This window comes from Sphaeramia orbicularis, chromosome 17 (assembly GCF_902148855.1).
Source record: "Sphaeramia orbicularis chromosome 17, fSphaOr1.1, whole genome shotgun sequence".
Lineage (NCBI taxonomy): Eukaryota > Metazoa > Chordata > Actinopteri > Kurtiformes > Apogonidae > Sphaeramia > Sphaeramia orbicularis.
This window is the reverse complement of record NC_043973.1, coordinates 33245167-33272298: the sequence shown is the minus strand read 5'-3', so window position 1 is coordinate 33272298 and position 27132 is coordinate 33245167. Positions and strand designations below refer to the sequence as shown.

Below are 27132 nucleotides of genomic sequence, written 5' to 3'. Positions count from 1 at the left end.
CTGCAGGAGTCACTAGAGGAAAGAACCAAACCTGCAGGATTCACTAGAGGAAAGAACCAAACCTGTAGGATTCACCAGAGGAAAGAACCAAACCTGCAGGATTCACCAGAGGAAAGAACCAGACCTGTAGGATTCACCAGAGGAAAGAATCAAACCTGCAGGATTCACCAGAGGAAAGAACCAAACCTGCAGGATTCACCAGAGGAAAGAACCAAACCTGCAGGATTCAGTAGAGGAAAGCCCACCTTTAAAACACAGAAGTTCCTGCATGGACAGCAGCCTGACCTGGAGGATCTGTGGGACCCTAGTCCAGTCCTGGCTGATATTTGACCTTCTAGGCATGGATGAATGTGTGGGAGCTGTCTGTGGTTATTGCTGCTGCAGACCAGTGTTCAGGACATCCCAGATGATGCCAGTGCATCCATGGATGGAGCCCATAGAGGGAACATGGTTCCACAGAATCAAACTACCAGAGTTTAAAAGAATCAAATGGAACAGAAACTCTAGAGTCAGTAATATGTGAATAAAGTGTGAAGTGCAAATGTATAAAAGTCTGTCCAGATGATCAGAACCATGTCATCATTAAAGTCTCCCTTAAATCTTGTATTTATCTTTATTATTTCAGTGTTCATCTGTATTTGTCTGCAACTCAAATCTATATTTTGCTGAAAAGGGGGTTCAGAAAACAGACATTGTGTTCAAGTACATTTACTGTTCTGAACTTCTTTCTATTTGAAGTTTTTAGCCTATAATTGAGTTATGTGATCTTAAAATCACCTTATTTTCACTTATCTATCACCTGATACAATAACCTATGAAGCTGATATTACAGGGATGCTGTAAAATACCAGAGTCCATAAAAGCAATTTATGGACACTTCAGACCTCATTATATGTGATTTTCTGGGTTAAAATGAGCGTTTTTGGCATTTTTTGACGGGCCCTTCATACATTGTGGTGGTGGTGGGGGGGGTCAAACATTGACGGATTTTGCTGAAATTTTTGGGGGAAGCTATTATCATGTTGGACATTAACTGGTTTAAGTAACACCGTGATCTGAAGAGAAAAGTCGTTTTTGAGATGCCCTAATAAGAGGTTTCTTGTCTTTTTGGAGCACAAGGATTGACAACACAAACAAACATATGTTATGTAATGAAAAACAAAAGGGCAAAAGGAATTGTTGCAAAACAGAAAGAAGGTCCAGGGTTCGAGTCCATGTTCTCTCCATGTCTGTGTGGGTACTCTTGTCATTAAGAAACCACTCATATGACCACATGCCCTAAAGGATAAGGTGTCAGACTTCAGATCAGCAGATTGAGGGTTCAAGGCCCTTCAGGATTGTTGATTCCTGATTGGTCTAAAGCTCCCTGTAGCGATGATCGTGGGCAAGGGTTCAAACAGGAGTTCAAACACCTGGTACATGTAGGAAGACTACATTGAAACCCTATCAACATGTGATTACCTGTCCCCGGCCTGATTTGTTCCACCTGTGTCTCATTGTCTTCCCTCCCTTTTGTGTATTTAAGCCCTGTGTTTTCCCTTGTTGGTCACCAGTTCGTATTTTCCCTGTGAGATACTTACCAGCGTTTTTTGGATCCTGTCTGTCTGTCTGTCTGTCTGCCTGTGTATGACCTGGTTTGCCATCTCTGTTTTTTTGCCTGTTGCCTTATCCCTGTCTGTACTTCAGCCTCCAACTGACTACGTGTGTTCGACCTTATTGCCTGTTTTTACGGTACGTGAGCTAGCCTGATCCTTATGTCCTGTTGCCTTTCCGTCTGCCTGCCCGTGTATGACCTGGTTCTGCCACTGACCTCCCTCTGCTTTTCCTTAGTCGGATTGCCGACGTGCTCTACCAATCCGGACTGTGGGTTTTCGTCTCCCGTCCAGTTTACTAACCCAAAGAAGAACCCGGGGCTCATTGTTCTCAAGATTTTGTTCATTATCATTATCAGTGAACTGTCAGTGAGCTTGGTGTTTAATAAACACTGTGAACTTTTACATCTGTCTCTGGGTCGTGCATGTGGGTTCAGTCTACGTACTCTGTGCATTACAAAAATAACATCAGTAGTCATGTTTAACACTGAGAAGAACCAGTGTTGGGAGCAACATGTTACAAGTGTAATGCATTACAGTAACTGATTACTTTTCGCTGTAACGTAGTAGTGTAAGGCATTACCAATCAATTTTCAGTAATATTTTACTCGGTACATGTTCATTAGTGCTTTACAACACTCTCTTCACCCATAATTTAATTGCTCAAATGAAAAAGAAAAAACAAAAAACTGCCAGATCATGAGACCTTAAGGAATCAGAAATGTGTCAGTAAAGTTCTGTTTCCTTTTGGTGTTCAGCCAATGGATGAAGATGGCAAAAGACAGTACAGTGGTCACATGGACGTATGCTCATTACTAACCCTAACCCTGCTTTAAGAAGCTAGTTAGCGTTAGCGTGATCCCTGTGATCAGCAATGTCAAGGCAAGCTAACATTTTATGGCTAGTTAGAATTCTTTATTGCGTATTTATCGACTGGTGTCCTCAGCACCGTGTCCCCTGTTTGAACATGTAAAATGCTGAAAAAAATGCAAGCGTTTCTACTGGGATTCAAACATCGTAGACCATAGCGTTAATTACTGAGCTATCCACATGTACCTTGGGGTGCAACTTTATGCATCCCCAAAGCTCTCCTATCTCTTGGATTGGGGGGGGGGCACATGCCATTTATGACGAGAATCTGTATGTAACTCAAAGTAACACAGGACTCATGTAACGCATTGTAATTCTGAGGCAGTAATAACGTAAGGTAAGGAATTACTTTTAAATAACAGTAACTAGTAATTTGTAATGTATTACAGTTTGGAAGTAACTTGCACAACACTGTTAAAAAACAAACAACTAACTCCCTTTTACAGCTATTTTTGTTCACATTTCAAATGGCATTTGAAAAAAAAATATCCAAGAGGAAAATCGGAAAAAGACTTGCCCTTGAGATAAATGAAAATGTATCGATAAAAGGTTCAGTTATAAAAACAGGTCCATGGCCCATTTTTGGTCCCCAACCCTAAGCTTGGGAAACAACAGCTTAGAGACATATCGAGTGCTTTTTATAGATGGAGCAGTGAATGAGAGGATGAAGGAAGGATTTTGGACACAGCTAGTGTTTTTGGAAATGATATTGTAACGATCCCACCGCTGAGCAGCTCCTTTGAGGCAGCTGTTCACTATCCTGCATCCATACACAGTTTGTGTATGTTCCATGTCGGGTTTGCGAGACTGGAGTGAGAAAGGAGACGGGATACACTACTGATTCTCAGATTATCTGTTTCACACGTCCACGACACTCCGGATACTTTTATTATTCATGGACACTGGAGCTCTGTGGAATTCATAAAGAGTCACAAGAATGAGTGTGTGGGTGGAAGGTGGTGGGTCTATAGTCAAGCACCTGTGAGAATCTGAGATGAATGAAATCAATTGGCAGATGACGGTGGCTCTGTTGTGACCTCTGGAAGATGATGTAAGACTCAGAGGAAACTAAACGCCAGTCTGTGGGCTTTTCAAGACACGCTGTAAATAAAAAAAAAAAAAAAAGTTGTAGTGGTCAGACATTTCAGTCTGTGGATTGAAAGCTGGAAATAAGAATTGAACGTCTGCCAGCACAACAGAGCAGGATTAGTGGAGTTAGTGGCTTAGGTTTTCAAGCATTTACTTCCTTCACATTTTGGTATTTTTTGATGTAGAAAACACTTTTGTCAGAGCTATTAAAATGTGCCCTCGCCCAAGAAAAAACAAACAACATCCTGGACTAATGCTTCAGAATAGTAACACACAACAGTACTAGCAGGGTGCTTTCTCTTTATCCACATAAACATTTTAGACTTTTTTAAAACTGCTGTTTTTTTCCCCAAGACTTTGACTTTATGTGCTTTTATACTTGTGTGCCTACTGTTTTGGTTGAGATTTTACCTGTTGTGTGTAGTAGAAAAGCTAATTTTAATAAGTGTAAGGATGAATGAATGCACAATTCGCTGTAAGTTGTTTTACTGACAGAAATGTTTCCAAAACATATGAAAATCACACAAGTAAGTTTCTCTAGAATCATTCCAGTACCGACCGTTTAGTGAAATCATATCAAGTTTTTTTTTTATATGCTTTCCTCATGTATTTCTTATTTTACAAAATTATGTGCCTTTGAGCATACACTAAAATTCAACTATGAGAGAAACTTTTTTTCCATACTTTAGTAAGATTTTCACACATAATTCCAGACTTTTCTAGGTTTGGAAAACAGCTTAACAAAATTCCGTACTTTCAAAGACTTTCAAGCACCCTGTAATAGTAATGAAGTACTCTTTTACACATGCAAACATGATGATTGCATTTGTTGTCTCTATAAAACAGATATACAAATATATAAAATGGGAACGTACAAGTATGTAAAGTGATTTTACAAAACGAGCGCAGTCAGCAGTTTTGTAAAAATTGTTGGCAGTGGAGATCTTTATGCACACACATTAAATTAAATTATATAAAACTAACCTGCAATCAGTGCTGTTTCATAAGCCACAGAACTTTGTACTGGTTTGTTTTTCTTTATGATCTACTCATTAAGAAAAGATGCAGCTACCCTATATGGACAAAAGTATTGGGACACATTTAATTCAGATGTTTCATTACTAACATAGAGCTGGGCTGCAAAACAATTTTGAGACATAATAATGTGATTTTATTTTGTGATAATAGTTTTACTTAATTTACAAAATGCATAAAAGTTGGGGTTTTTTTTTTGTTTTTTTTTTTTGCTTCGTTTTACAAAAAGCCAATTTGTATACCATTAGCATTATACTTGTTTTAAATGTTTTACCTCTAGATTTCTGAAATATTCATGTCAAATCTAAAACTAAAATAGACAGAGATAGACAGACAGATAAGCTTCTCCTACAAGATTTCATTCAGAACTCACCTCAGAAGTTGAATTTGACTGTCTCAACTAAGTTAGACCTATAAAACAGTCCTTCGAGCCGGATTTGAACCAGCGACCTAAGGATGTCTATTATATCCACTACAGTCCTCCGCTCTACCAACTGAGCTATCGAAGGTTCAGTTCAGCTGTTTCACCAGAGCCATGAGCCACTGGCAGAGTCCACTCCTGAAGCGTGCCCGTTCACATGTCAGATTACAGCCTTGTTCATGCTTACAAATCTGACTCACAAACTGTATTCTGATGGAATAAATGGCTGATTGAAATCGTTATCATCTTCAAAGTCCTGCTCTAACCCGAACCACCAGCAGCAAATATCATCACAGCTGATGTTTGGTGGGGTTTCACTGTAGTCTTCTCCACATGTAGCATGTGTTCAAACACATGATGACCTCTGACCCACAATGACTGTTTCAGAGAGCTGTAGAGCAAACACATGACAGAACATCCACAGTGTCTTCAGACTGATACTGAAAGACCTCAGCTGAAACCAGGTGTCAAAAGACATTCAGAAGTTAAGTTTGACTGAGTTACACCCATAAAATATTTTCCTTCGAGCCGGATTTGAACCAGCGACCTAAGGATGCCTGTGATGCTCACTACAGTCCTCCGCTCTACCAGCTGAGCTATCGAAGGTTGTGAAATGCTGATAATTGCCAGAGAAGCTAAGGAGTTCACTCCTATAGGATGAATTTGGCCTTTTAAAAGTTACTGCAATCATCCAGTCTATAAATTATTGTGTATTTCATTTTTTTTTTTTTTTTATTTTATTTTATTAGTGGTAGTTAACAAGACAATGTGGACAGAAAAACAACAACACATAAACAAAAGGAAACTCAAACAAATAAACAAACAAAAAACAACAACAATGACAGAGTATTGACAAACAACAACGTCATATTACAATGAAAAAGATCAGAAATGTAAATAGCAATATGATAATAATAATGATAACATGATGATAATGATAACAATAAAAATATTACTTTCTAATCCAAAAAAAAAAGAAAAGGAAAAAAAAAAAAGCAAGGGGGGGGGGGGGCTTGGTTGAAGAGAGAAAGAGGGGAGGGGAGAGAAAGGGGAAGAAAGAAGTGTAGGTGGGAATGAAGGGGAGCAGGGATCCTGGTTTGTCTGTATGTGGAGGTAGAGAGAAAGAATGAAGTTAATGTGGATGATGTCAATTAAAAAATGTTTGTTATGGGTTGGATGTGGTCTGATATGTGATCCTGTACATGGCTGTGGTTTTGGTTACTGCTTTGGTACGAGTTCTGGGTGGACTTTAGATAGTTTGTGAATGGGTTCCATGTTTCCTCAAAGGCTGATATATTGTTTGTTTTGTAGGCTGTTATTTTTTCTATTGATATGTGTTCTGAGAGTAAATTTGTCCAGTGGGTGATATGGCAGGAGTGTTTGGATTTCCAGTTTTGAAAAATGATTTTCTTGGCGATGGTCAGAGAAATTAGTAATGGGTTATTGTGTTTAGTTGGAATTGTAATGTGTGTCAAGTCCCCCAGCAAACAGAGCGTTGGGGATGCTGGGATTCTGCAGCCCAAGATACATGAGAGTGTTTCTGTGACTGTTATCCAAAATGAGAGAACTGCCATGCAATTATTGTGTATTTCTTACAATTTATATTTTCTCTACCAACTGAGCTATCGAAGGTCCAATCCATCAGTGTTTTCCCAGAGCCATGACCCACTGGCAGAGTCCACTCCTGAAGGATGACCTTGGCCTCTTAAAAGTGACTGCGATCATCCAGTCTATAAATGATCATGTATCTCTAGTAACAAGACGTATCGATTAATTTCACAGTTGAATAAAGAATGATCACAGCTGATGTTTGGTAGGGTTTCATTGTAGTCTTCTCTACATGTAGCAGGTGTTCAAATACATGTTGACTCTTACCCACAATGACTGTTTCAGAGAGCTGTAGAGCAAACCCATGGTAGAACATCCACAGCATCTTCTGACTGATATTGACAGACCTCAGCCTCTGCAGAAACCAGAAGTCAAAGGACATTCAGAGCTTAAGTCTGACTGTCTCAACTGAGTCACACCCATAAAACACTTTCCTTCGAGCCGGATTTGAACCAGCGACCTAAGGATGCCTACTATCCTCACTACAGTCCTCCGCTCTACCAACTGAGCTATCGAAGGTCCAGGATGGCTGAGTTTTACCAGACATATGACCCACTGGCAGTCCACTCCTAACTGATGTTTGGTGGAGTTTCACTGTAGTCTTCCCTACATGTAGCATGTGTTCAAACTCATGTTGACCTTTGCTCACAATGACTGTTTCAGAGGGCTGTAGAGCAAACACATGGTGTCAGCAATGGAAATGTTCAGATTCCATGGGCGATGTGACTCTGTGGTATGTTTTAAATACAGTCTATCTAAACGGAGCAGGTAAGGCTATTCAGATTTCAGATTATACCTTTGTAACTGACAGAGTTCACTCCTATACAGGGTGGGGAAGCAAAATTTACAATATTTTGAGGCAGGGATTGAAAGACAGTGTATGACCGATTAGTTTATTGAAAGTCATGAGAATTTATTTGCCACAAGAAAATTGACATAATAGAAAATGTTTTTATTCTATGTGTCCTCCTTCTTTCTCAATAACTGCCTTCATACGCTTCCTGAAACTTGCACAAGTGTTCCTCAAATATTGGGGTGACAACTTCTCCCATTCTTCTTTAATAGTATCTTCCAGACTTTCTCATAATAGTTTTGCTCATAGTCATTCTCTTCTTTCCATTATAAACAGTCTTTATGGACACTCCAACTATTTTTGAAATCTCCTTTGTTGTGACGAGTGCATTCAGCAAATCACACACTCTTTGACGTTTGCTTTCCTGATTACTCATATGGGCAAAAGTTTGTGAAAAGGTATGGATAATAGTGTTAGGTATGATTATGACATCAATATATATTTGGTTTCAAAACAATTGACGTAGTGCCTGCTGAGAAAAAACAACTAAATGTTCATTGTAAATTTTGCTTCCCCACCCTGTAGGATGAATATGGCCTTTTAAAAGTTACTGCAATCATCCAGTCTATAAATTATTGTGTATTTCTTACAATTTATATTTATTCATTCATTTATTTATGTAATCAATCAGCAGTATTGATGAAAACAACTCCCAGGATCCAAAACTACATCAGAACATTGATCGACAGCCCCCTAGTGCCAGGAATTTCTCAGTGCACATTTACAGGAAATGGCTTTTACAGAGATCATGAAGACATTTTTTTTTACACTTTGATTAAACTCAACATCTCTATATGAAGTATGAAGTTGTACATGTTATCTGTACTTTTCTAAAAACAAATCCAACATGCAAAACTCAAACCACAAATGAAGGCACATAATACCAAGTACTGCTTATATTTCCAACCTGTTGCATTCTCTTTGCATATTATTATTGGAGGAAATTACTGGGCATTTTTTTTAATGGAACTGCATATTTAAAACACTTCCATATCTGCATGTACAACTCTGACCCATTCCCTCACAAAAGTTGGTCTAAAAACAGTAAAGCGACTCTTAAGATTATGTAGAACGCAGTGCACACTGTCAGTCTATTACCCCTGCAGCCTTCTAGTCTTTTGTAGTCCCACTTTCTCGCTCAAACACAACTGAAGATGCATTTACACCGCAGAAGGAGGGAAAAAAACACAGTTTGCTTTGCAGGCATTTCAATTTGCTCTTGTCATGCTTTGCTGCATGTGAAATTGTTTCATATTTTGTTGGCCTTATGTGGCCTAATAGCCACTATGATCTGTCCACTTTCAACCGTCCATGCACATCTATTCATGTTTCTCCCTCAGACGTGCAGAATAGGTCACGGTAGGGTTCAGATGCACTTCTAATTTCCAAAGAATGGACAAACATATATGACTTAAATCTTTTTTCAACTGTTTTCTATTTATCTCTTGGTGTGCTTATGCTGTCCTATTTGTCTACTCTCAGATAAATTCTTGAATCTTATATAATTTCATCTCTTTGCTTAAAGTGCTGCTGTTTGAAAGACTAGATGACTGACTGCCGCCATCTACAGTGACACTTCTGCTATTACAATTACAATGTTTCTCTTAAGATATGTCCCCTAAAACATGTGCTTTTTATTCCATTAAAGTGCATATTTTGTTTGTTTATATGGCTGCATTAAAGAAGGCTATTTAAGGGATCAGAAATATATATATATATATATATATATAGATAGATAGATAGATAGATAGATAGATAGATAGATAGATAGATAGATAGATAGATAGATAGATAGATAGATAGATAGATAGATAGATATAGATAGATATATAGATAGATAGATAGATTCAGACTAACTTGGATGTTTTATATTAAAAGGAAAAGGCAAATTAGCACAAAAATGGTCTCAAATCTTTGTGTTTACATGTCAGATTTGACCCATTCCAGATTTGCCTGTTTTTAAATCTCTTCTTAAATCCCACCTGTTCTCCTTGGCCTTTTAACACTCGTGCAATGTTGACATTTTGTTTCTGTTTTTATATTTTAACTTGTCTTATTTATCTATTTTTATCTGATTTTAATGTTTTGGGCTTTTTTTTTTAATGCTTTCAATTAATTTTTATTGTGCTTTTAGTCTTCTGTACAGCACTTTGGTCCACTGAAGTTGTTTTAAAGTGCTTTATAAATAAAGTTGGATTGGATTGGAAGTTATTTATTTACTTTGCAACACATTTTATGTAACTTACAATCTATGTTATGATAACTTTATATTTTATAGATTCAGTTTCTAACTTGACAGACCTCATATTCTTATATGAAGTTGTTTTTTTCCGTGGAAAATGGGAGCAGTTCATCATCTATTATATTACTGTTTATGACGGTAAGAAAAGGCAAATAGATATAATTCAAAAAGCAATGTTTATGACTTTTTAAAACCTTTTAAAAACTCACTTATTTAAGATTGCTTTTAATGTTTAATTGTTTTATATTCATACACCTGCCTTTTGCACCTGCTTTTATCTGTTTTTAATGTGTTTGGTTTCTGTGTATCTGCTTTATCTGCTTTTTGTAAAGTGTCTTTGAGTTCCATGAAAAGCGCTATCCCAATAAAATTTATTATTATTATTCATTATTATAATGACGGTAAGAAAAGGCAAATATATATATAAAACTGTGTAAAAAGCAACATTAGATTTATTGTTTTAATAAAGTTCTAATGACCCCACATATGTATTTCTTAGTTTCTGTATTAAGATCCAATTTGTATATGTGAAGTATATATAGTAGTAAAAACAAAAGTTACTATAAAAAAAAAAAATAAAAAAAAAAAACAGAACAGCTTCTATGAACCAAAGTGGTCATATTTAGTGTTTAGGTCATATTTTTGGCCAAACTGTGATATCTGCATAACTTTACTCTGCTAACACTGCTGCTTCATTTTATGCAAATATCACAAATTGGCCAAAAATATGACTTAGGCAATTATATTATGAGACTAATGAAAAGCATTGTGAACAACAACTTATGAATAAGTGTCACCTCTGGAAAGCAAAGTCTGTGTTTGTGTGGGATTTTATTGCCATTGTGTTGTTTTGTTGCATTTTGTTCCTAATGGTTTGGCAGGACTTATTCTGTTCTTCTCTCTCTGTATAAACAACCTCTAAATTCTACCGTAGCTGATTTTGGCCCATAACACCACAGATGTGCCTGTTTTAATAGGACTCTTTAAAATAGCTAATCTATCAAAATGTGTTCATGCAACTGGTCATTGTAGAAGATGTAATGAAGGGTTTATTTATTTATTTATTTATTTATTTATTTATTTATTTATTTATTTATTTTTGGACAATAGGTAAATAAAGGGAAGGAGACAATATTGGTAAAGTTATTCAATAGAAAGTTTCTTGTAACCTCAAGAGAAAACATGATGAGTTCAAATCTTACAAAAAATAATACCTTTAAAATATAATCTCAGACACTGGATAAAGAAAAAAAAAACTTTATTGTAATTATTCACTTTAAAATAAGAAATAGTAATGACATAGTAACAACAAAAACAAAACTTTTACTTGTAATATACACGTATGCACTTGATAGATTTTCTTTTCTTTTCTTTAAAGCTTAAAACACCAGAATTAAGTATATGATCCCAAACAGACTCAATATAAAGACAGACAATATGATTGCATTTCAAGTTGTGATGGAAAAGTTAGGGGAGCTGCCATGATATTTCTGTAATAAATGTGAATAATAGAGAAAAATTGGTCATTTTTACATCACCAGGCCTGTGGTGGGACTTTTTGTTTTATTCTGAACAGACTGTAAAGAGTCACTGAAGCTTTTAAACAGAGCAGAGAGAAGCTGCAGAAGTTTTATTTGTATTAATCTCTGAACTCTGATAATACACTGAAAATGTCTTTAAATGGACGTGGAAGCACACTTGACTGTAAAATAGTAAAAGTTCTGTTCTATTTGTTCTCACTTTTTCTCCCCTTGCCATTGTACAACCTCCAAACTTCCAGAAATGATGCAAATATTATGATTATCATCGTGCCCCTAATTACAAATAGCACTAAAGATAAAAAAAAAACAAAAAAACAAGTGTATCCACTAATTGTACTTAATTTTCACCTCTTATTTGGCATCTGTTAAGTACACTTGTTTCTAGTGTTTCAGACTTTTTCCATTAAGAGATTGGCCTGTAATGAAAATTGCAGGGAATTAATTCTCTTTAATTAACAGAGGTGCCCACACACAGAGCTCTCCACAATCACAAATCAACTTTCACTCTTTCTGTTTGTCTTGTATTTTGTGTGTATTTCACAATTTACCGAAATGTCCACTAATGTAATTAAGGCAGGTCTAAAACGTGTTCCATTTAATGTTTTGAACTCAACCTCCTCAGACCCAGCTCTGGGTTTTCTGTCCACATGTGTCGACAAGAGTTTCACAACTTTATACAAAAAAAAGAAAAGAAAACTGTCCATCACAAAGGACATTCCATAAAAATTTGAAAAACTGCATCTGAAAAAACTGTTGCGTCATGATGTTTCCAGTATAGGCACTGATTTAATACAAAACAAAAAAAAGCTGGTACTTTGCTGACATTTCCTTAAAAGGTTAAAATAAAGCTCATGTGTCACTGAATGTTTTATATAGACATTAGCGCTGATGTTCTGTTTCGGACATAAAACTTTTATTTTATGTCACAGTGTCTTCAGACTCTTACAGATGGTGAAATCAGATGGTGGTAACTTCACTAACACCAGATGAGTGAGAATCTGACTGTAATTAACTGTGTTCTGTAGCTGTTACAGTCAGATTCCAGGCTGATAAAATGGAGTTTTTGTAATAAAGCAGCCTGACTTTCATAGTCACTGTACGGCTACGTTTATACATAGCCAGGTATTTTTGAAAATAGAATAAAATAGAATAGAATAGAATAGAATAGAATAAAAACCTTGTGCAGACGTGATCGTTTTTGGAAAACTCTGCGTTTATATGGCCACATATATCTATACCGTCAAGAGCATGCCAGGCCTGTAGATGGCAGAGTAGTGGGGTGACATGTTCCATTAACCAATCAGAATCCTGTAAAGAATCACAACAAAAAGTCATGTTCACTATGACCCTATGAGGATGTAGTTTTCAAATGTAGCATAAAAGTCTTATTTTATATCAAGTAAATACACAAAGATCCTGTAAACCCTTTATCAGGCAAGTGACTATTTATGGTAATTTCTGCTGACATTAAATATGGGTCCAATCCCATGCCTCTGTGAGGTCAGAAGCAAATTGGTTTTTGTAACACTACACAGTGATTCAGAGAGATTTTATGGACATTTTTAAGCTGTAAATTGCAAATATGTGTGACTTTTTGTCAGTTTATGACCTTATAACAGTCATTTTATTGCATGTGTTTACTTTTTAGAAAGTGCTGCTTGGATGTTTTATGGCAAGAGGAGGGACTAACACACTATGGTTGAAATTCTGAAATTCAGAGTATTTCAATGAGTGCCCTATAAAGGGTTAAGCAGATGAACAGATGGCGCTAATTAGCTAAGATGCTAACATTCGCTGCCAAATTTCTTGATTTTCTCATTTAATACTTACAACTTCACTTATCAGCTCCATCCTCTTCCTCTAAACTGTATCATCGCATGTGAACTTGGTAGAATATTGCCTACGAAAACTAAGAATCTCCATTTTCACATTTCCCTCTGTTTATGTGCAAACGCAAAAATGGAGATATGCAGAAATCTCCACTTTGGCCGGAATTTTTAGAAACCTTTATTTTCGGTGCACATGCCCATCACCATGTAAACAATAGGTACAAACGCAGACAAAAATTAACGTTTATAAAATCCCCGGCTACGTGTGAATGGCCCCTAAGACCAATAAAGTCAATTAAACCAGTGTGGATGGATATTAAAGCTGTAATACCACTGAGGGCCACTGGGTCTGGCCACAAAAAGCTCTGGCTCCCATAGACTTACACTGAACTTCTCTCTAAAAAATACTCATACACTAGCTCCTTTTCCACCAACATTGCCAGGAACTTTTATTACCAAGAATAGATTTACCTGGGTAAAGGATTCCTGGTAATGTGTGTAGTTTGCATTTCCACCACCTCAAAGTTACTGGAAATGCATTTAAATCAAGCTCGGATGGATTCTCAAAAGTCCAATCCCCTGACAAGTTACATTTTTCAGCGAAAGCAAAGTTTTTTTACCCAGGAAATTTTGGTGGAAACACACCAAGGTTTTTCAAAATCCCGGGTAAAATTAAACTTCCTGGTAAAGTTCCTGTCATTTCTGTGATCTGTAATTTTTGTGATTGTAGTGATCTGATGGTCCAGCTTTGATTTATTGCTCCATTAATAAGATATCAGGGCAAATGCTCGCTCACCTGCCGAGTTGGACTTTCAGGGTTTTGGTTAATTACCCCGAAGGGGAGGCAAGGGCAAGAGGTGTTGTGTTTGGTTTGTTTATTTGTTTGTTTGTTTGTTTGTTAACACTCTAGCAGCAAAACTATTGGTTGAATTCATACCAAATTAGATTTTTAGATTGCCAGTGACCCAGAATAGATGTCAATACATTTTGGGAAAAGTAGGTCAAAGTTTCTATTTTTTATGAATTTTTAAAATCTTTTTTTTTTTTTCCCCAATTTACATATATTAGGCAAAATTTCACGTTTGTACCAGCAAAACTATTAGTTGAATTCAAACTAAATTGGGTTTATAGATTACCAGTGACCCAAAATAGATGTCTTTACATTCGGGGAAAAGTAGGTCGAAGTTAAAATTTTTTATGAATTTTAAAAATCTTTTTTTTTCTTCCCATTTACTTATAATGGCTGAAATGTGTCTGTGCTGTCTATGTCTGCGCTGACATCAGCACACACACTGACGCGATGAAGTCAGCTGGATCGATGCCAAAATAAGCAACAATACATGCGAGGGGCGGGGATTGTTGTGCCTGGAACCACTTGTTTAATAAACTGCTTTTTTTTCCTTAAAAAAAGTTGCGGTTAATAAGTTTTACTGGTAAGACCATAAAATGACTTTTTTTCCACAGGACTTGATGAAGTTTACTCTTTTACTGTATAAGCTAGTGTTTAGGATTAGCTCACCTTTAACCCCTTGGTTCTGTCTATTTTGTCTATATATAGTCACTTGTGGCTCCAAAAAGCCAACATGGCCACATCACAAATTACTGGCTTTAAAATGGCGGCCACTATTTATGTACACACAATGTTCAAGACTCAAAAGACAGATCAGTTTGTGCACAATTATTAAACATTTCCTACAAATCTTAATAGCACCAGTTTGACTGCTTGTAAGAAACTACATGATCCTTTGTGAATTACACATAAAAAAAGACTGATCTAGCACCGAATGTGTAAATATACCCTAATTCACATGCAAATGGCACAGGTGCACCATGAAGCTATTTGCACAGCACAGTTTGAGGTGAATTCAACCCTTTGCAGGTGCTTTGTGAATTGCACATTCTATTTAGGTCTCATCAGCACCGGTCTGTGACCACAAAAGTAGTCCTGACCCTAAGTGTGTTGCCTTTCACATCCCAAGGGTTACTGGATAGAATGTCAAACTTTGTATCACCAGAAACATTCTTTGTCGGTTACATTTCTAGAGCAGTATCTGATGGCTGTTTTCTGTGAGTTGAAAAAGTGTTCTCCAGTTACATATGATTCATCCAGAAGCTTCACTGTCCTGCATCTTCACTTAAACCAGTACATGTAGTTGGACTGGACAGCTGGGAAGCACATGTTGTTGCTGCAGGATCCACCATAGCTGGATGGACAGGCAGAACATGGAACCCCCACCCTGTAAGGAGCCTCCCCGATCCAGTTACCCCTGAGGAGAAGCAACACAACACATGGCAATTCAATGGAATTATAAAATGTCAATACAAATGTTCAAACTGTTTTCCAAAGTGTCAACCCTGTGGTTTAGAGCAGTCATTCTCTCATTCTCAACTGGTGGGTTACCAGTGGTCATCATTTTTGTCATCATCATCATCATCACTATCATCATCACTATCATCCTCACTGTCATTGTTGTCACCATCATCACTATCATCATCATCACTATCATCATCATCATCATCATCACTGTCATTGTCGTCACCATCATCATCACTATCATCATCATCATCATCATCATCATCATCATCATCATCACTGTCATCATCATCACTGTCGTCATCATCATCATCATCATCATCATCACTATCATCACCATCATCATCATCATCATCATCATCATCATCATCATCACTGTTATCACCATCATCACTATCACTATCATCATCATCACTATCATTGTCATCATCATCACTGTCATTGTCATCATCATTGTCTTCACTATCATAATCATCATTGTCATCATATCATCATCATTATCATCATCATCATCACTATCATCATCATCATTACTATCATCATCACTATCATTGTCATCATCATTGTCCTCACTATCAAAATCATCATTGTCATCATCATCATTACCATCATCGTCATCATCATCATCGTCATCATCACTATCAACATCATCGCTATCATCATCATCACTATCATCATCATAATCATCACTATCATCATCATCGTCATCATCATCATCATCGCCATCACTATCATCATCACTATCATCCTCACTGTCATTGTTGTCACCATCATCACTATCATCATCATCACTATCATCATCATCATCATCATCACTGTCATTGTCGTCACCATCATCATCACCATCATCATCATCATCATCATCATCATCATCACTGTCATCATCATCACTGTCGTCATCATCATCATCATCATCATCACTATCATCACCATCATCATCATCATCATCATCATCATCATCATCATCACTGTTATCACCATCATCACTATCACTATCATCATCATCACTATCATTGTCATCATCATTGTCTTCACTATCATAATCATCATTGTCATCATATCATCATCATTATCATCATCATCATCACTATCATCATCATCATTACTATCATCATCACTATCATTGTCATCATCATTGTCCTCACTATCAAAATCATCATTGTCATCATCATCATTACCATGATCGTCATCATCATCATCGTCATCATCACTATCAACATCATCGCTATCATCATCATCACTATCATCATCATAATCATCACTATCATCATCATCGTCATCATCATCATCATCGTCATCATCATCATCACTATCATCATCATCATCATCACTGTCATCATCGTCATCATTGTCATCATCATCACTATCATCATCATCGTCATCATCATCATCACTATCATCATCGTCATCATCATCATCGTCATCATCACTGTCATCATCATTATCGTCATCATCGCTATCATCATCGTCACCATCATCGTCATCATCATCGTCATCATCATTGTCATCATCGTGCTCATCATCGTCATCATCGTCATCATCACTATCATCATCATTGACGTCGTCGTCATCATCATCATCATCACTATCATCATCATCATCATCATCGTCATCATCATTGTCATCATCATCATCATTATCGTCATCATTATCATCATCATCATCATCATTGTCATCATCATCCTCATCATCACACTGGGACAGATGCTTTTATAGAACAGGAGTTCTCCTCAAGGTTATTATCGTTAACGAAAACTAACGAAATAACGAAAACTAGAATTGTAAAAATATTTTCATTAACTGAAATAAATAAAAACTATAATTAAAAGAAAACAACAATAACTAACTGAAACTGTATTGTGTGCTTACTAAACTAACTAAAATGTATAAAAATTATGGATAAAATTCCCTTCGTTTTTGTCTTTGTCAACATTGGACTGATACGAAAGCGATTTATTTCCCTCAAGCAATTTTAGCTGCTGGCACCATATGATATTTAACGGTCCGTCACTTGTCATTTAGAGTCATCTTCTCATCCCCACTCTACCTAGAAACATGGAGACTTAAGTTGGGAGAAAGCAGCAGAGTTCTGTACGGGATTTATTTGAATTCGATGGCGAAGAAGATAAAAAACATGACAAAACGAAATTAAAACTAAGCATTTAGAAAATAACGAAAACTAATAAAAACTAGCAAACCTGCTCTAAAAACAAATTAAAACTAACTGAATTAGAGAAAAAAAAGTTAAAACTAAATAAAACTAAACTATAATGAAAAATCCAAAACTATTATAACCTTGGTTCTCCTCCTCCTTAAACCACTTCAGACTAAACTTCCATCTCTGCTGTAGCTCCAACAGAGTCCATTGACACAAGTTGAATCTGATCTGATCTCATCACGACACGCAGACACGTAAACCTGACGACAAGCTGGAACAGGGACATCTGTCATCACATCTGTTTTATTTGCACACATGTAAATGCAGGCCAACACAGTAAAGTCATACTTAGGGGAGTAGTTACAGACGAGGAAGGTGGCTTCTCTCCACACAGCTCCCCACACAAACATGTTGTAGCAGGTGTGAACTGCACAGCCCACTCTGCTGGTGGTGGCCCACACCATCTGAAACAAACACCGTACAACCAAACCACTTTATCTGGGTGCACTCTGTCACGAATAGATTAAAAAGAGCAAATAAGGTCAAATCAAACTGATCCACTTATAAAACCAGTAATAAATATTTTAGAGCAGCATCGAGGCATTTTTAGTTCAGCTGTGGTGAAACATATTAATATTCCTTCACTATCAGTAAAACTTTGTCATGTAATAATGTCAAAGTGCTGTTACACTTGGTGAAACTGGTGAACTATTAAGACAATATACCAACCATAGGAATAGATAACATCAGGCTAAAATGAATCCACATAGACTTTAATCAGCTAAATTTCCACAATAATGGAGGTGTACTGTTCATTTAGATCAGTTCTTAACATGTTCCAGTATATTATGGTCTTCAGTGAGGTGTGGGACAATGTTAATACATAGGTTGGACTAACAAATACTAAACTAAGTAAATACAAGCTCCTAAGTTTCCAAAATTGAATGAAAATTGAATTGTGAGGAATTTCAAATTGAACACTGATTGTTTCTTTTATTGTTTCTCATAAGCAGATACTAGTTAAATGAAAGTCACTTTTAAAGTCATATATTTAGTTCAGAAATTGACAAGTTACAACCAGAACTAAAACCTGTGATTTGTTGATGAACTCAAATTTTTAAAGTTTTAATTGACACAAGCTCCAGGGTGAAAAAAAAAGAATTCTGCAACTTTCTCCTCAGTCCAAAACAAAAAACACAAGTCTATATATAAACTGCATGTATATGTAGACTTTAGTCTATATATATAGACTTGGTGAAAATGATGCATCAGTATATAGAGTATATAAAGACTAAAGTCTGTATACATGAGCTGTTGTCCTGCGTTTCCACCATGTGGAACCGGCTTGACTCCACTCGGGTACCAGGTACTATTCCTGGAGACTGTTTCCATCACAGGATACTACTGACTTTAGAGTACCTGGTCGTCATAGCGACACTGCGTCTAACTTCTGTGACATTTGCTCAGAGAGTTGCTGATAAACTCACTTATTCTGTCAAGCTCGTGCTGATATTTTCATCGGCCACCAAGGACAGAAATGTCTGAACCTCCTTTCATCCATTGATGACACAATGACGCAGAGACAACTCTCTGACCAATCAGTGGTCTGCAGTGTTTTCATGTCACATTTTAGTATTTCTTCACCTGTTTTAGAACCTCAGCCAAGCAAGTATTAAAAAAGTAGTACCAGCTTTCTTTTACACAATGGAAATGTAAAAAGGCCTAGTGGAGTTGAGTCGAGTCAAGCTGAGTCACTCGGTTCCACGTAGTGGAAACGCAGCATTGGAATATCTTACTCTTATGGAAAAGTAGCATCTATTATGTAACATACAACAATCAATGGTGTCACATCGACACATTTTGATTCTGTTTTCATTGTCTTAATTTTTTTTTTAAACTAAATGTGTTTTTACTCTTTTCAATTTTCTGCAGAATGTGTGAAATGTATTTGCAGATGTTAAATAACTGTTTTGAGCATGCGAACACATGCTGTCAGACGCTGCTGCTGCTGTTCTTACCTGTGTGTAGTGAGTACACATGGGTGCGTAACACAGAAGAGGACATCTGGGTGTGCACAGGTGAGGATATGGAAACACATAGTCATTGACTTCATCATACCAAGGTTTGACCAGTTGCAGGATAGACTGGTACCTGTGGACAGAGGACACATGGGTCCATATCGAGGACGACACTGACCGTCTGATCATGTTCACCGTCATGTGTACTGACCCTCCGGTCCTGACGGACAGGTTCTGACCGTAGAACTGCAGCAGGTAGGCGGGTCCGTGTTCCCACAGACAGGTGGCAGCCCAGGCCTCGGCTGTCCGGGCCAGGTCATTGTCCCACATCTGTAAAAGAGCAACAGCTGGTGTCAATGGAACTAATATAGAACAAATATACAGAACAAATATAGACAAAAGCAATATTTCCATTTTTTCTAATATAGGAGACACTCAGGAAACATCTTGAAAAAGCTGTAGAAGAATCATTACTTTTTTCCTTCTTAAAAGCATTTACAACAACTCTTGAGAAAAAACAAGGGTTAATAAATGGTCATAATTTGGGTGAAAATATGTATTTTTTCAGAAGCTCCATAGTTACCGTGGAAACACCATCATCTTCTACAACATTGATTCACCAGTAAAACCCATGGAGTTGGATCAATGACAGTGGATGGACACATTTGTTTTTTTATGTTCAATTATGGATATCTTCGCTGAAAAAGTCACTTTTTCTTGAGTTTTCTCTGTTTCTGATACAGTCATGAAGAAATTATTAGTCCATCAAAAGTCATCAACGACAATAGTTATGCAACTCCTGTGTGTGTCATGTGACTAAAACAGACAGAAAAGAAAACATGGAATGTCTAAAAGCACTGTTTTTGTCAGTACAATGACACAGATACTGATTTTGGTTTTTATCAAGAAAACATGTTAAATGGATAGATATCAGCTGTGAAATTCCACTACTGTGAGCTATTTGTGTTGTTCTCATTATATTTGTCCAAACAAATGGACCTTTAGTTGGACCAGGCATTAAAATGAACAGTGAATTAAAAATGGGAAAACACCTGATTTTCACTAAAAAAAAAAACAAAACAAAAAACACAAGCTGTAGAGGATAATATTCTCATAAATGGTTATAAATCAGTTAAGAAAAGTTAAATATAGGGGAAAAAACTGTTTTGGACCTGACACATATGTAGCACAGGGTCTTTATGGGTTAAAAAAAAACTACTCTGCAGTTTATCTACAGTCTCACAGAAACCCTCTAATCCTGATCTTTTATTAATTTCCTGCTCCAAATGCAAATGTTTTTAGCCCCAAATGTGTGTGTTTTGTCCTTTGGTTGCATAGTTACCAAAAAGCTTCCAAACACATTTCAGTACAACAGTAAATACAGGTTGTATGGACTGCAGTGGGAGGCACACGGTGACAGATTTGGATGAGGAAACAGATAAAATAAAAACGATCCATTTTCTTCAGACTCCAAGAAAATGTTTGATAATTCATCATTTTTGGGAGGTAAGAAGCATCAGACATAAAAGAAAACAAGTTCAGCCCCTCCAGCAGCAGCGAAAATGAAAAGAAATGAAAACAAAAGTCAAAGTCTACTAACATCACAGGTTGGAAAGGCCTGTTTTAGTGACAGCCTGCAGACAGATGGGTGTAAATCAGCACCAAAGACAGCGACAAGTAGCAAAATGACAAACACAGTACATCTGGATGGCACTGTTTCTGTCAAATGCACTAAAGACCCTAATGTCTTCAGTTCTGATAAAGAAAAACACAGCCAGCATGACGTCAGACAACGTATACTCTTAAAAAGGACGTCAATCTGCGAAGTTAATATGATAAAAATAGTAACACAAATACTCAACATGCCAACTCTGCAGATTTAAGCTTAGACGTCAAACACCAACAGTCTTTGGGACAAACAACACAACATGAGCTGCAACTAAATCTAAATTCAACAGTTTAGTGTAATTTTTGTTTAATTTTCAGACTAAATCTAATCCCAATTGTAGTTAATAAAAGTATCCATTAACCCCATAAAGCCTGAACCATTAACTCATTGACAGAAAATTCCAGTTCTTTTTCAGTTCTCTCAAATATCAGTTTCCATGTATGAGTTTCAATATTGTATCCTATTTGATACATTGGGTCTCAATGCTCAAATATTATTATTTTTGAACAAACAAAAACATAATATAACACAAACATGTTTAACAATTTGCTAATTCCTTTTCTAAATGGTCCCAGTTCTTCCTCCTTTCTCATTAATGTCAGTCTTGTAGTGTCACTGGAAAGGCCTCTGGTGAATGAACCACCCCCCCCCCCACCCCCCCCCATTGTCACTTAAAAGACAGCAGAGTACAAACTTTACACAGTAACTGATAACTTGTATATTTTAATGCATTATTTTGATCATAAGCACATACTGACACATAGATTTATGCATATGAGAAGACATGAATGTGTATATTTATCACTAGTTTCTGATCTTTTTCCTGTGCATTTACAAGAGACAGCAGACTGGGAACGCCACAGCACACAGAAAACACTTGTACTGTTTTTATAGTTATTGTTTTGCTTTTTTCTTGTGTGTATATTTGGTGTTGTGCTGCTTTTGGAACCTCAACGTCCTGAGGGAACTGCCCAAAGGATCAATAAAGTTGAATCTAATGTAATCTAATGTAATCTAATGTAATGTAATCTAATCTAATCTAATCTAATTTCTTTATTTTAACACATGACTTTATATTCTAAGCACAAACTGAAACATAACAAAAAATACAACATAAAATACAATTTAATTTAATTTAATGAAAAAATAATAATAATGATAATTAAATGCCGTCTTATTTGCCAACAACCTGGAAAAACTGATGCCATGTATGGTCTACTCATGCACAACTAGGCCCAGAATAAACAAATGTAATAATTAAACTATGCTTTTTGCTTTAAGTAGATGAATTTAACTTTATTTAAACTTATTTGACTTTCTGTAAAGTTGCCCTTAATTATATCTTTCTTTATGGATAACTAAACTACACTATACCGAAATACCATATAATAATAATAATAATAATAATAATAATAATAATAATAATAATTGTAAATAAATAAATAAATAACTTTTAAAGTGTAAAATGTGCTCATTATAAAGACTCCCATTATCTTTCTTTGTTTGTTTGTTCGTTTGTTTGTTTGTTTGTTTGTTTGTTTGTTTGTTAGTTACCATAAACTCCATGTTGGCCGCAGGGGGGAACACGTTGGCCCGGACCTGGTTGTGGTAGTCCAGGATGGCCACCATGTCGCTCTGGCTGATGTAACGTCTCCTCCGCGTCCTGTGTCCGCCGGACGCGGAGCTGCCCCGGATCAGAGGATCCCCACTCGGCTGCAGGATCCCCGAGGAGTCCGTGGAGTTCCGGAGCCGTCCGTGGACTCCGCACAGCAGGACTGCACAGGTCAGTAAATAAACGCCTCTCATTGAAGCGGCTTTTTACGCACAACCAAAAGAAGATGATGCAGCTCTACTTCAGCTGTGGTTGTTGTTGTTGTGCAGATGCTCCTGGTGCTGGAGGATGAGCAGCTGTGGAGGTTCACTCTGCCCCCAGAGTTTCACAAAAAAACTCAAGTCCACATGGAGGAAAAAGTTCAGGAGGAGGAGGAGGAGTCAGGAGTTCATGCTGCATGTGTGTCCAGTGTCCAACACACACACTGAACACACAGTGAACACACACTGAATACACACTGAGCACATACTGAATACACACTAAACACACACTGAATACACACTAAACACACACTGAACACACACTAAATACACACTGAACACACACTGAACACACACTAAATACACACTGAGCACATACTGAATACACACTAAACACACACTGAATACACACTGAACACACACTGAACACACACTAAATACACACTGAGCACATACTGAATACACACTAAACACACACTGAATACACACTGAGCACATACTGAATACACACTAAACACACACTGAACACACACTAAATACACACTGAACACACACTGAACACACACTAAATACACACTGAGCACATACTGAATACACACTAAACACACACTGAATACACACTGAGCACATACTGAATACACACTAAACACACACTGAACACACACTAAATACACACTGAACACACACTGAACACACACTGAGCACACACTGAATACACACTAAACACACACTGAATACACACTGAACACACACTGAATACACACTAAACACACACTGAACACACACTGAATACACACTGAACACACACTGAACACACACTAAATACACACTGAACACACACTGAATACACACTGAACACACACTAAATACACACTGAATACACACTGAATACACACTGAACACACACTAAATACACACTGAATACACACTGAACACACACTGAATACACACTGAACACACACTAAATACACACTGAACACACACTGAATACACACTGAACACACACTAAATACACACTGAATACACACTGAACACACACTAAATACACACTGAACACACACTGAATACACACTGAACACACACTAAATACACACTGAACACACACTAAACACACACTGAACACACGCTGAACACACACTAAACACACACTGAATACACACTGAACACACACTGAACACACACTGAATACACACTGAACACACACTGAACACACACGAAACACACACTGAACACACACTAAATACACACTGAATACACACTGAACACACACTAAATACACACTGAACACACACTGAATACACACTGAACACACACTAAATACACACTGAACACACACTAAACACACACTGAACACACGCTGAACACACACTAAACACACACTGAATACACACTGAACACACACTGAACACACACTGAATACACACTGAACACACACTGAACACACACGAAACACACACTGAACACACACTAAACACACACTGAATACACACTGAACACACACTGAACACACACTAAATACACACTGAACACACACTGAATACACACTGAACACACACTAAATACACACTGAACACACACTAAACACACACTGAACACACGCTGAACACACACTAAACACACACTGAATACACACTGAACACACACTGAACACACACTGAATACACACTGAACACACACTGAACACACACGAAACACACACTGAACACACACTAAATACACACTGAATACACACTGAACACACACTAAATACACACTGAACACACACTGAATACACACTGAACACACACTAAATACACACTGAACACACACTAAACACACACTAAACACACACTGAACACACACTGAATACACACTGAACACACACTGAACACACACTAAATACACACTGAACACACACTGAATACACACTGAACACACACTAAATACACACTGAATACACACTGAACACACACTGAACACACACTAAATACACACTGAACACACACTGAATACACACTGAACACACACTAAATACACACTGAATACACACTGAACACACACTAAATACACACTGAACACACACTGAATACACACTGAACACACACTAAATACACACTGAACACACACTGAACACACGCTGAACACACACTGAATACACACTGAACACACACTAAATACACACTGAATACACACTGAACACACACTAAATACACACTGAACACACACTGAATACACGCTGAACACACACTAAACACACACTGAATACACACTGAACACACACTGAACACACACTGAATACACACTGAACACACACTGAACACACACTGAACACACACTAAACACACACTGAACACACGCTGAACACACACTAAACACACACTGAATACACACTGAACACACACTGAACACACACTGAATACACACTGAACACACACTGAACACACACTGAACACACACTGAACACACACTGAACACACACTGAACACACGCTGTACAGACACTGAACACACACTGAACACACACTGAACACACGCTGTACAGACACTGAACACACACTGAACACACACTGAACGCACACTAAATACACACTGACCACACAATGAACACACAGTGAACACACACTGAATACACACTGAACACACACTGAACACACACTAAATACACACTGAACACACACTGAGAGGATAAAAATGCAATGCAGGGTCTTTGAAGGTTATTAACCCTTTATCAGGCAGGTGACTATTTTTGGTAATTTCGCCATACATTATAAGACAGTGACAGTCACAGTTACAATGAGAACAGTGAGTCAGTAATCTCAGGTCCAGTGTGGTCTACAGGGTCTGTCAGGTCCAATGTGGTCTCCAGGGTCTGTCAGGTCCAGTGTGGTCTACAGGGTCTGTCAGGTCCAATGTGGTCTCCAGGGTCTGTCAGGTCCAGTGTGGTCTACAGGGTCTGTCAGGTCCAATGTGGTCTCCAGGGTCTGTCAGGTCCAGTGTGGTCTCCAGGCTCTGTCAGGTCCAATGTGGTCTACAGGGTCTGTCAGGTCCAATGTGGTCTACAGGGTCTGTCAGGTCCAGTGTGGTCTACAGGGTCTGTCAGGTCCAATGTGGTCTCCAGGGTCTGTCAGGTCCAGTGTGGTCTCCAGGGTTTGTCAGGTCCAATGTGGTCTCCAGGGTCTGTAAGGTCCAATGTGGTCTCCAGGGTCTGTCAGGTCCAATGTGGTCTCCAGGGTCTGTAAGGTCCAATGTGGTCTCCAGGGTCTGTCAGGTCCAATGTGGTCTCCAGGGTCTGTCAGGTACAATGTGGTCTCCAGGGTCTGTCAGGTCCAATGTGGTCTCCAGGGTCTGTCAGGTACAATGTGGTCTCCAGGGTCTGTAAGGTCCAATGTGGTCTCCAGGGTCTGTCAGGTACAATGTGGTCTCCAGGGTCTGTAAGGTCCAATGTGGTCTCCAGGGTCTGTCAGGTCCAGTGTGGTCTCCAGGTCTGTCAGGTCCAGTGTGGTCTACAGGGTCTGTAAGGTCCAATGTGGTCTCCAGGGTCTGTAAGGTCCAATGTGGTCTCCAGGGTCTGTAAGGTCCAATGTGGTCTCCAGGGTCTGTCAGGTCCAGTGTGGTCTCCAGGTCTGTCAGGTCCAGTGTGGTCTCCAGGGTCTGTAAGGTCCAATGTGGTCTCCAGGGTCTGTAAGGTCCAATGTGGTCTCCAGGGTCTGTCAGGTCCAGTGTGGTCTCCAGGTCTGTCAGGTCCAGTGTGGTCTCCAGGGTCTGTCAGGTCCAGTGTGGTCTCCAGGCTCTGTCAGGTCCAATGTGGTCTCCAGGCTCTGTCAGGTCCAATGTGGTCTCCAGGGTCTGTCAGGTCCACCTCACCACTAGATGTCCCTGTTACACACACACACTTGTGTATAAAGTTGGAATAATTGTGCTTTCAGACATATTCCTCTGTTTATTCCTCTTTACACACATCAGTATCACCTTTGCCCAGGTCCAATGGTCACATACTGAGTCCCAGTTACATTTGATTTACAAAGAATAAATGACTATAGTCGCTTTTCCATTGGACGTCTGTGCAAAACTTTAACCATATTTAATAAATGTCGAAAAAACAG

General features: G+C 37.9%; 1 protein-coding gene and 3 non-coding genes across 4 annotated transcripts; all 4 read right to left on the bottom strand.

Moving 5' to 3' along the window:
* Positions 1–5008: 5008 nt before the first annotated feature.
* trnay-gua (transfer RNA tyrosine (anticodon GUA)) lies at positions 5009–5095 on the bottom strand. The gene is given in 2 exon segments: positions 5009–5044; positions 5059–5095. It is a non-coding gene; the product is annotated as a tRNA-Tyr (tRNA).
* Positions 5096–5526: 431 nt separating this feature from the next.
* trnay-gua (transfer RNA tyrosine (anticodon GUA)) lies at positions 5527–5613 on the bottom strand. The gene is given in 2 exon segments: positions 5527–5562; positions 5577–5613. It is a non-coding gene; the product is annotated as a tRNA-Tyr (tRNA).
* A 1434-nt stretch (positions 5614–7047) lies between these two features.
* Positions 7048–7134, bottom strand: trnay-gua (transfer RNA tyrosine (anticodon GUA)). Its single transcript is given in 2 exon segments — positions 7048–7083; positions 7098–7134. It is a non-coding gene; the product is annotated as a tRNA-Tyr (tRNA).
* Positions 7135–14025: 6891 nt separating this feature from the next.
* On the bottom strand, positions 14026–23045 carry LOC115437384 (peptidase inhibitor 15-like). The gene is made up of 5 exons (XM_030160611.1): positions 22794–23045; positions 19782–19900; positions 19571–19703; positions 17901–18016; positions 14026–15347 (listed from the first exon to the last, which is right to left on the bottom strand). Exons 1-5 carry the CDS (start codon positions 23043–23045, stop codon positions 15212–15214), a joined length of 756 nt encoding a protein of 251 aa, XP_030016471.1. The 3' UTR covers positions 14026–15211.
* Between the last annotated feature and the right edge of the window lie 4087 nt (positions 23046–27132).